The sequence below is a fragment of the Nymphaea colorata genome, chromosome 13, assembly GCF_008831285.2.
Source record: "Nymphaea colorata isolate Beijing-Zhang1983 chromosome 13, ASM883128v2, whole genome shotgun sequence".
Taxonomy (NCBI): Eukaryota; Viridiplantae; Streptophyta; class Magnoliopsida; order Nymphaeales; family Nymphaeaceae; genus Nymphaea; species Nymphaea colorata.
Window position 1 is genome coordinate 2790883 of NC_045150.1, and position 12021 is coordinate 2802903.

General features: G+C 37.1%; 1 protein-coding gene across 1 annotated transcript; it reads right to left on the bottom strand.

The window, feature by feature from the left end:
• Positions 1-411: 411 nt before the first annotated feature.
• Positions 412-1159, bottom strand: LOC116267065 (protein BIC1-like). Its single transcript, XM_031648620.2, has one exon. It carries the CDS (start codon positions 931-933, stop codon positions 547-549), a length of 387 nt encoding a protein of 128 aa, XP_031504480.1. The 5' UTR covers positions 934-1159; the 3' UTR covers positions 412-546.
• Between the last annotated feature and the right edge of the window lie 10862 nt (positions 1160-12021).

Consider the following 12021-nt stretch of genomic DNA (forward strand, 5'->3'; position numbering starts at 1 on the left):
AAATGGGTGTGAATCAAACTGTCATAAAATTATCTATTTTAAGTAACCGAATCATGGGAGCCATAGGATCTTTTAGCATTTGTATTCTGATTCATCTCTACTTCTCCATTTCTAGAGAAAATCTGAGTTCTACTCAAATTTGACCCGTTTCACTCTGATTTTCCCAATACTTTTCCAAACTAAATCCATTGAAAAAATGGTTTTGGTCTTGATCTCTGTCAAGAATCCTTTTGAGATAAAACAGAGACCAATGCTTCCGATTTGAACTTGAACAACCTGAAAAATCGAATCCCCATGATCGATTATGGGCTGATGATCAAAGAAAAAGGGAAGAGAAAACAAACGCGCAGATCGATCAAGCCACAGCGCGCTCACAGGCCAGCCGCAACCACAGAAGAAAGCAAAAAATCATGGAGTAACCAGATCGTATCATCGTCTTACGTCTCATAACATAGTTGATTACAGGAGAACAAGAAGAAATCAAGTGAAATGCAGGAAGCCAAAAAGCAATATTCAATCTGGTTTCGGCCACGGCGCCGGAGGATTTCACACGGCGGCGAGGTCGATCCTGAGGCCGCCGGAGCCGGCGCTCCTTCGGCACTCCTCTACGAGGGCGGACTTGGCGGAGACCAAGCCCATGGGCATGAGCGCCCGGTCGAGCGCGGCGCAGTCGGTCCACTCCTTGAGGAACTGCTCCTTACCCCACACCTCCGGTATCCAGACGCGTCCCGCCACCTGACTCCTGTGCCTCTGCAGTCTCTCCCTGCCGCAGCAGTGCTGTTGCCCCTCCGGCTGCGCCTTCCTCTTCCCCACCACCACGTCCTGCTCGTCCTGGACGGGCCTCTTCTCGCCAAAGGGGGCGGGCGGCAACGGCGAAGGCATCTTCCTGTTCTCCTCTGCAGTTGAAGTAGAGACCTTCGTGCGGCGAGTCATTCAGGAGTACAGAGATAGAGAAATAGGTGCGGTCGCTTGCTTCAGAAGGTAGAATCTGCTCAGAAAGAGAGAGTGTGGTGCGTGATTCGGAAGGCAGAATCTGGAGAAAGACAGAGAAGGAGAGGCTATGGAGGCTGTGTGGTGGTTGAGAGATGAAGAAATAGCGATGGATGGGGAGGAGAGGTATTGGGTGGCGGTGGAAAGAGAGGAGGAAAGAAGGAAGGAAGGAAGAGACGTATGTGGGAGGAGCGACTTCCACGTTGTGGCGTCCGCTGCTCACCACTCAGCAGGTGGCCATTAGGTTCGGGTCCGGGTCTTTGACTAACCGGATTTCAATTTACATTTAGATCTGAATTCGCAGCCTACATACATTCAAGGGGTGGGAGGTTTAAATTATGTAGTCGCTGTCGTACTTTCATATGTTATTTTTTTGAATTGTAAATGAATGTAGCGTAAATCTATTCAAGCAAGTGAGAACTTTGAAGAAGATTTTACTATCTAATGACTTTGCGTCAAGATTTGAGCTAGATTTATGAAGTAAAATACTAACATATGAGGTTTCATGAATCTGACTCAATTTTTTGAGCAGCCTTTTATTGACGATCTGGCTTTGAAACTGCATATGTAATTCAGAACTGATTAGGAACTGGATTTAGATTTCATTGTCACATCCCAACTAGACGAATTCCATATTGAATCGGTCATGAGACATACGATCCATTTACATTCCAAGTTTAGGAATGTAAAATGAATTGGGGAAAAAAAATATAATCTACACCTAATTGATGTTGGATATGAAATTGGTATGCGGTTTTATATTCAAGTCTGAGCGTTGGATCCCAGTGAAAATCGGACCCGGTTCAGTCTGAATATGAGCTCGAATTTAGAAGATAGAGCTCGGATTTGAGCCCAATCCAAATGCGAAAGTGGAATCCGTCCAAACTCCAACCCTTTCACAACTTAGGTCCAAGTCCAACCACACGCGCTGGTCGGTTTCGAAGTGCCCACCCTGTTTCGGACATATTACAGTGATGTCCTCCGGCACAATCTGGACTAGCTTCTGGAAATAAGATTGCAGACTCGGCGTATTCGGACCGAATCGGTGACAAATCCCATTCAATGTTATAGCCGATTCATGACCACCACACTCGTCTTTCAGGTACTTTCATTTTTTTTTAATTTTATATATTTTTATTTACTTTTTCTCAAAAAAAAGTTTTATCTAAAAGTTTTATCTAATTCATTCACAATTGATTCAAGTGAATTGCCAAAATCAGCCGATTCACTGAACCACCAATTTGGGCTCTGCATAGCATAGCTGGTTAAAATTAAAATCCGGTGATCAGTTTTATTCTGATAAGTGCCGTTTCTCTAAACTACAAATAGCGGCACATCCGTATTTCATCTAGTCAAGTCAACAGGAGATGATATGGATATGCTTCTTTAAGGATTCCTTTTATAAGCTAAGATCCCGATGAGTAAGCTAAGATCCCGATGAGCAAGAAGACCAAACTACCAGCTTGACCAAAAGGATTGGAAGACCAATTGTCACAATATTACCAACACGATAAATCAGACGAAGTATCAACCAACGGCAAGTTTGACAACACGAATGCTAACGCAATCAAGGCCGAAGCCAGATTTTTTTTTTTTTTTTGGGTGGAGATTAAAGTTTTTAAATGTTGACTAGGGCTAAAATATCATTTTTTAAAATTTTTATATAAAACAAGTGAAATTTTCTAAAATTTGCTATATTAAATTTTTCTAAAATTTAATATTGTAAGGTTTTTCTTCTTTATCGATCCTCAACCGACCTGAATTGCTTAATCAGCTGATTCCCTAAAACGGCCGCCTTTCAATTGGTAGAATTGTTAAAAGATTATCATTTTGCCCTTTACTTTACTTTGTGAAAACATTCTTTGTCCAAATTATTCTAAAATTAATTAAATGTTTCAAGAGATATTCACCAAACAAATTTAAAACACTATTTTAAAAATAAAATTCAGATTAACTAAACACGTATTAAGGATTTATTAGGTCTATGGTATTTGGGCTTTCATGTTGACTGTGGAGGGATAAGTTGGTCTTTTTGAAAAAGTAATTTTTCCAATTTCATTTTTTAGCCCTTATTAGAGGGGTTCTCACTCCAATATCAAAGGTACTTCAATTATTTAAGATTGCAGTTCCATACTATGGGCATGTCATAACTAGTCGGACTGGCATGCCAATTAAAGTTTGATTGTAATTCGCTCGATTCTCATAGATGCTATTTCTCCATACTACAATTAGTAAATGTGTAACACTCTAATTGAAAATGTACTGTTTTTGAAGTAGCCTCAAACGGTACGGTGGGAACAAGGAAAATAAAGAGGGAGAGGTTTGTGTACCAGCAGACAGACATAGAATATATTTTAGCACCATAATTTGGGGCATCTAAACTTTCCAAAACAAATTTTTTGGTTGAAGGCAAGACCATATCCTTGATCAAGAGAAACGTAGGATCATTAGAAATTGCAGGGAAAATCCTCAATGATGATATCATAGATTTTACAGGAAATAATGATCTATATAAATTATGATCAGTGGGAGGGAGAAGATCATTGCTGTTTGGATGGAAATTTTGGCTAAGATGCCTCCTTGATTTTGAAGACTTGCTTGAGGTAATTCACAAAGTGGTTGTGAGCAATAAGAAATCATGAGCTTAACTCTCTAATCAAATAGCAAGTAGTTTGCTTTTATTTTCTCCCTCCTTTTTTTTGCTTTGGACTTATGGTAGGGCCTGGGCATCAGGAGGCCTGGCCCGATAAGTGTCTGGCCCCTTCTCAACCATAGTTTGTAATTGCAGTTCAAACTTCTCGAACACCCAAAACTCAAGCCCGAGTACAACCTGGTTAAACTAAATTTTTTTTTAAATAAATACATAAATATAATTAATCATAATAAAATATATATAATTAGAAAAATAAAAATAATCTTAAAAAATATATTGGAACGAATCGGGCCCTGTCAAGCCAACCAAGGCCAGCTTGTTAAGTTATTGGGCCGGCTTGGTACACATTTTTTGGGTCTGATCGGGCTGGGTACCGGGTCATCAAGCAGGTTCTTTTTGTTGAAGAAAAAAAGAGGAAGAAACTTCGACCACTTCAAAATATCTCCCCAATGTTAAGGGCCAAATATGTAAGCTATTGTGGCATTTGATTATCTCCTACTTCGGTTCTTTTCCCAATAATTTGAAGGTATTTCAATCATTTTTAGATTCTATCTCCCATGTTAGTGGCCGAACACATAACCTACTTAGGCATTTGACTAAAATACCTCCTACTTTGTTTTTTCTTTTTCGGCATTTCAATCGTTAGAAGCCTAACATAGAACTCGCATTTGATTACCTCCTACTTTTGAATCTTAGATCCTAGAATTTCAAATATTTGAATTTTAACAAAAAAGCCAAGGCTTATGAAACTCACAAAACCGTTCTGTACTTCTATTTTCGCTTGATTTTTTAACAAATCTTTTTATTTTTCTTCCTTATTTATGTATTTTTAAAAAAATCGAGCATTTAATCGTTTCTAAAATCCGGGCACTTGATCACTTTCTTTTGATTAGGTCTTCCACAGAAGTTTTCTTTTTTTTTTCAAAACAAAAAGAAAGATTCAAAAACCAGTCATTGTAATGATTTTCCAATCATGCAAGAAGATTTGTCCTATCCTGAAGTTGATTGACGACTATAAAATGGTTCGTAATCACAACTGATTGGTTGCTGAATAATAAACTTGACTACTAGATTTGAAACATTTAGACAACATGATAAGTTTTTTTCTTTTTTTTTCAGTCTCCTAGGTTTTCTTCAACCTCTACTGAAATTCTTTAATTTAACTTACATTAAAGCAACAATTGAACATATTTAATTTCTGGAATAATAGAATTAATTCAAACTATTGCAGACATAAGTGAGAACCCAAGTGAATTTGAGTTTTAATGAGGACTCCACTTATCTCTTACCCTCGTCCCTTCAAGGTATCAAACATGTTTAAGGTATCTTGGAGTGACGCATCCGTTATGCTTCAACTTACATATTGGTGTCATTCCTCTTACAACACATGGAGTTGACGTCATAAGAAATTCAAACAAAAACAGATTCTCTTAAAGTTGTCCTGGTTTGGACCAGAAAACACTGGTGCAATTCAGTATTTGTAGGTGGACGGCAGAATAAGAGAATGATTTTCGTGGTCTAAGGGACATTTACGTGTCCCTCTTTTTTCAATGGACCCGAACGGTTGGTGATTAAAGCGGGGAACACCTTTGGTCCTACCAGATGATAAAAAACCGGTGGTCCATTGGACACCGAGGTCCTTCTCAGTTGCTTCAGTTCCTCGTCCACCAATCACATTCCTTTTGATGATTGGATTTTTCAAAGCAAACGGAGAATCAGGAGCATCCAACACCACACAAATAATTGATATTGATTTGATCACATGCGAGAGAGATATTTTGATTTGTGTGGTGGGAGGCCGATGGATGGATGTGGATGGAATTCTTGGAGGATGGGCAGTGGACGCCGTCCTCAACGACTAGACTAAGGATGTCAATGATTTGGATCCACCAACTAGAGTTCGAGAAGTCGAATACGAAAAAAAAAAAGAAAAGTTGACCGGATTCAGATTTGAACAATGTAATTGATGAGATTCAGACTCCAATTTAGTTTTGAATCAATATCTGAATTCGAATTTAGATTCAAGCTTAGTTTTAAATAAATATTCAATACCCAATATCTATATGTTTTGGAATCGAGTCTAAATGTATAATAATGTTGCGTTAGGATTTTGATGTGTACCTATTAGTGCCTCATGAACATTTTATTTATTTATATATCGGCTGCCCATTTATAAATTTTAATTCAATTATTAGTTTTTCTTAATGAAAAATTTTGGCTTTGTCACTAGGGATGTCAATATCTGATTTAAATTGGATATCTAACCGGACTGATCCGAAAAAGTTGGATACAAAAAAAAAATTTCATATTTGATTAAGAAATTGGATCGGATTCAGATTCAATAAATGGCATCCGATCGGATTCGGATTTAGATATACATAAATATCCGATCGAATTCAGATTAGATTCATTTTTAAACAAATATCATGTATCTAATGCTATTAAATTCTGAAAATTGGTAAAAATCCATTTCAAAAATTTAGATTCGGATTCAGATATAAATATAAATATAAAAATCAAATTCAAGTCCAATTCGAATTGTAAAATCGGATTTCAGATTCAGATTCAGATATGACTTTTTTTTATTCGAATTTGAATCCAAAAATGTGAATATCTGAAAAAGTAGATATAAATAAGAATATATTCGATTTGAATCCGATCCGTTGAAAAACCACGCTTGACTATGTGCAAAATATCCCCGTGGACGAGACTTTGGGCTTGTTTTTTCAAAAGAGGAAAAAAAGGAAAGAAGGTTGCCGGCAATGCGTCTTCTTCAACATTGGACCATGAAAAGGATTTGCTTAATTTATTTTCTGAAAAAAAAAATTGAGATGGGAGAGCTGGCTGGTTTAATGTGATGTAGCCTCTCAAAATTTTAAAGAACAAAATTTGCATCGCTAAAAAAATTTTTAACAATTTTTTATCCTTTTTTCTCTCCCAAAAAGGAAAAAATCAATCCTGTTTATGATAGTCTTTATAAATCCTGGTGGTCGAGCTTGAATTTATTAATTTAAGAAAAGGTATAACAATGACATCGCCCTTAAAATTATTATTTTTTATTTTCCTTCTATTTCAACCAATGTTTCGATGGCATCTTAATTTGGAAGCAAACACCATTTTGTCTCCAAGTCGGGGTTTCAATGTGTATTTGAGTAACGGTCACAAACTAGTTTCAAAATGCCGTTTTGGATGTTTTTACCGACATTTTATTTACCGATGCTCAAAGGAAACGTCGGTAAAAAAATTTACCAACGTTTTTTGGCCGTCGTTAGAAAAACTAATTCTTTTGTACCCATATTTAGGCGACTTACACTGACTCAAAGTTTGTTTGTGTTACCCTAATAAAGGGTAGAATGTATTCATATAATATATGCTTAAAAAATGTAGTATATAATGTTCAATTGTTGAATCTATAAAGATTGTGCATGATCAAATCATGTTTTGAAGAACATTATATTCTCGGCTCATATGTTAAAAAATATATGTTTTGAAAATTTGATGCTCTTATCAAACACGCAACAAAATAAATGTTAAAATTTAAGATTGGGAAGCCTGACAAAGCACATATAAGAAATGGATGAACAAGGTTTAAAAGTTAGAATGGGCGGTGGCTCGTGCATTCAACAACAAAATTAACATGAGGAAGAGGTTGCTAGTTATGTTAATATTTTTATAATTTATATATGCCCTCTCTTGGTCTTATAATTTGTTTCTTGATTCTGAAGGTTACGTTCAATAAACCTTATAATTGGAGATCTTAGATCTGAGGATCTGAGTCATATCCCCTCCCATCTGACCTCAAATATGAGGTTTTCTCAATAAACTGAGGATCTCGAATCCTTATAAAGGTGAAATTTAGTGTTTGTTTACTTTGTCAGTCCCATATAAAAAGAATTTCAGTTCAGTCTCAGATCTCAGATCCAATCCAAGGCTACCAAATGCACGATCGAACTGTAATTGGACTCCATCTCTATGTCCGAAAATGAAATCTGACACAGACGGTTCCCGGTATATGAAAATTTTGGATCCTTAACGTTCTCAGATTAATTTTAAAAGATTCAAGTCCAAATATAAATCCAATTTCAATCTGAAGTAGGGTTACAGAAAATGCTACACATTTCAACCAACGTTAATAAAAGGGAAGAGATCATTCCTAATGGAGATGAAATCCTCCAGGATCTTCCCGAGCCAAAAAAAGTTAAAAGAAAAGAAAATAAAAGAGACTTCCTTTTTTTTCATAATGATCTTCCCGAGCCAAAAAAAAGTTAAAAGGAAATAAAATAAAAGAGACTTCCCGAGCACTAATATACAGCAACTCAACTTTAGTCCTTTCAAAAAATTGTAGACATTTCAAGTACATAGCAAAATGACTGAGAGCCACAAAAATGAAATGGCAAACAGTACAGATCTTTGTGGGCAGCCGCCCACATGACCATATACCTGGATTCACTAGTGTGGCTCATTTAAACTCAAGTAATCAAGCTTGTCATATATATATATATATATATCTTTCATAATATTAACACACAAACAGCTCTTCTGGTATACATGGTGCATCTTTGCGCTAATGCACTAATTACATAGCTAGTGAGGTAAAAATGAGGCGCATCAATTACTGGTGTGTTAGATAGTGGCCCTTAGCCCTATCCCTCATCTCCTAACTGCCAGGGAACTCACTTGCATTTACGAAATTAAATAAGAAAACTGATTTTTAAATGAAAAGATTTTTTTCAATTAAGATTGAGATTAAGATTCAGGCAAATCGGAAAACACTGGGAGGCTGTCTATAAAAGCTCAGCTAATCTTATACTTGGGGTTAATCGTTAGATTACCCAAACCTGCACGTCTCAGAAGCAAACCCTAGAATAAACTATCTTTGCTTCTTCTCTGTTTTTCTCGTCTTCATCCTCTTCCTTTTCACAAGGTGTGGATGCTGCCTCTTCTCGCAACAGCAGATTCTAAGCCGCTTAAGGACACCCTTCTGCTGCCGAAGAGTCAACATGGTGTACATGGTGCATGTCTTCAACGATCACCTAGATGGGAGGGGAGATGGTGGCAGCACTCCCAACTTCTTAGCAGACACAGAGTCAATGCCTTTGGAAGGGGCAGATGGAGGGACTGGAGTCTTTATCACCGCCTGGTTCCAATGCCCATGGTCCAATTTATGGCTCCCCAATGCGCATTTCTTGCAGAGGCAGCACCACAGACCAAGAACAACAAGAACAGGAGAACTGCTCCCTTCTTCTCTCTTGCCATGTTCCTAAACTTGCAAGAAAATGAAAGGCTCAATGGCAGGCTTTAAAGCATTTGGGTTACTGCAGTCTAAGGCTGACATGGTGGATTAGTTTAAGGCTAAATGCCTTATGGTGGTGCACCTCCAAACTCCATGAGCACTGAGGTCTAGCTACATGCGGACAGTTTGCTTTTAAGATGCAAGAGTTGTAGAAAGAACTGGCTTTGAGGCATAAGAAAGATGAATGATGACAGGAAAAAGGGAGACTGGTTCTTCTTTTTTAATTTTGATCCTGCTTTTTTCTAATAATTTTGAAAAGAGGACTGTTCTGTGTTTTTTTTTAATTGCACTGGTACTTCTCTTTTGGAAATGACAAAATGGGCGTGAAGTGAACTTCAGTTGACCATAAACAACAGATAATATTACTTGATACTATCCTTTTATCACTGAATTATTTTCTTATTGTCCCAAGGGTTTAGTGCTCAGCTACGTGATGCAACACATCGGGCAGCACGCTATGAGAGGCCCGAGGATTTATTCCATCCAAACTCGGACCGATAAATCTACAAATGATATATATATAATTATATATATACAAGATTTCGGCTAATATGTTTTGTTTTTGCAAGTTAATGGAAGCTCCCTTCAGCCTTTATTTAACAATTGTTATTGAAAGGGTGGCCTCAGTTATTAGGAAAATTGCAAAAGGTTGATCACTTTTTCAAGATTACAGACAAAATGTAGGAAGCAGATGGTGATTCTAAATGACGGTAAGAGTGTTTCTTTGGGAAACTGTCTGAAGAATGTCCTTGTTTTGGGGGCACGGTTGAGTTGGTGTCGTGTTCGTGCCGGCACCGAAACCAGCACAGGGTGGGCAGTGCCCTAAAAGCTCTGCCCCTCGTCTTGTAACGCACCAGGAATCAGCCTTCTTTATTTTGTTGCGTTACCTTTCTGTGTCCCAGCGGTTAGTACTTGGCTGCTTTTATGACTCACATGTTCTCTTTCTTGGCACCGTTCTGTTGATGTTGCAGGTGCATTAATGTGTGTGTATCTCTATATTTTATTCCATTCATCCACATGTCTGGCATACGTTGTTGCAGTGAAGGCAGCAGCAGCAGAGCGGCGTCTCAATATAACCAGAAAGAATTTAGTTCAGGTGGAGCATACCTATCCAAAAGTTTTCACAACTCAGTCCTTTACGATGAAATCATCAAAGCTTTCATCTTTTTTAACTTTCTCTATAACTCACTAGAGACTCGAGAAATAAAGAGAAGATGTGTCCACTTCAATTGAACGAGTGACTCATTATTTAGATGAATCATTTCTTCGAGGTACCTGGTTTTGCTTTTGGTGTGTTTCACATTAATGTATATTTAGCAAGCAAAAAGACATTCACATCTCTTCTAATTGCCAATTCATAATATAACATTTTCTAAAGAATGATTATGCGTCTACACTTAATTTGAAAAAGTTTTTGACCGAACTCAAACCAAACATGAAATTAATCCAGGGTAATTTTCCCACGCTTATTTGAAAGTGGGTTTTTTTTGGGTAGGGTAATTAATGGAGTTGGGGTTATTGATCATCCTTTCTTTCTCTTCACGGGAAGAAGCCAGAAAATTCTGGGTAAAGGACAGAAGTTATAACATTTTAAATTTTAAAGTGACACCAATATGTACGTGAGAAAATTACCGAGAAATATCAATATAAAAACAAACAGTTATTTGGCCTTGTCTAGCAATTGGCCACACAGTGTGCGCACCTATACCCGCCCATCTCTTCTTTTTCCCTGTAGTTGGTTACCCAAATGAGACTCACATGAGATTAGCTTGGGATTTTCCAAGGGGCCGTTCGATTTAATATTGCAAAAAGTTTGTCATAGGGAAAAGTGTTGCACAGTCTTTTTCTCTTTCTTGTTGCAGTCTTTTTCCTTTTTTTTTTCTTTTCTTTGACAAAATTTCTAGAATTTAGAAAAAGTTTAGTTTACGAGGTATGATTGATTGAAATGATAAACAAGTGGCATCTTTTTTGTGTTCAATTAAACGAGGAGCAAGACCTTGATTAGGGACGGCGTGGTTTAATTTATTCTTGAAATGACGAACTTATAGAAACACAAATAGAAACACAGCGTCTCTAGACATATATGGCCAGCGTTTGAGTAGAGGTTGGCAATGCAACTTGATCTTCAAATTAAAAAGGAGATAGTTTTATGGATGACCAGTAGAACCATAATCGATCCTACCGCTTTGTTGATTTAGATCTCTTAATTCAATCAGCAAGAGTATGCATGAACCGATCTAGGTTGGTAGAACACAAAAGGAAAAAAAAAAAATTCTTTGTGCTACGATAAAATTCTTTCAATCCAATGACAAATTTGAAGCCTATGTTTTTGTCTTGAGCATTCTTAAAATTCATCTCGAGCTTCAAGTAGATAAGCATTAGAGCAGTTTCTGCATGACGGCATGATAAAGCAGTGTATACAAGTTATTAGCAGAAGGAGATCACACGTGGTAGTGGATATATATATATATATATATATATATATATATATATATATATATATATATATATATATATATATATAGATTTATATTTATAACAGAAAAAATTCAGTTCAGGTGAAGGATACTATCCAAAAGTTTTGGCAACTCAACTCAATCATGTATGATGGAATCATTAAAGATTTGATCTTTTTTAACTCTATCTATAACTCACTAGAGACTTGAGAAATAAAGAGAAGATGCATAAAAACCAGATATCCATCCAGCAACAAGAAAAAGGAAAGGGATTGAATAGAAGAACTCCCCAGAATTTGGTGATTTCAATGTCTCCACTTCAATAGAAGAGGTGACTCATTATTTCCATGAATCATTTCTTCAAGGTTCCGAAAGGTGGGTGGGGTATTCAGTGACAGGAGAGAGAGAGAGAAGTCATCTCTCACACATGCGACCTGTTTGAGCTACGTATGCGAGACATGTGGATGAATGAAATAAAATACAAAGACACACACACACAAATGCACCTGCAATATAACGGTGCCAAGAAAAGAGAACAACCGAGTCATAAAAGCAGCCAAGTACTAACCGCTGCGACACAGAAAGGTAATGCAACAAAATAAAGAAGGCCGATTCTTGGTGCATTACGA

What these genes read in the sequence shown, in the direction of transcription:
- LOC116267065 (XM_031648620.2), bottom strand. Translation starts at nt 933, where the DNA reads ATGACTCGCCGCACGAAGGTCTCTACTTCAACTGCAGAGGAGAACAGG.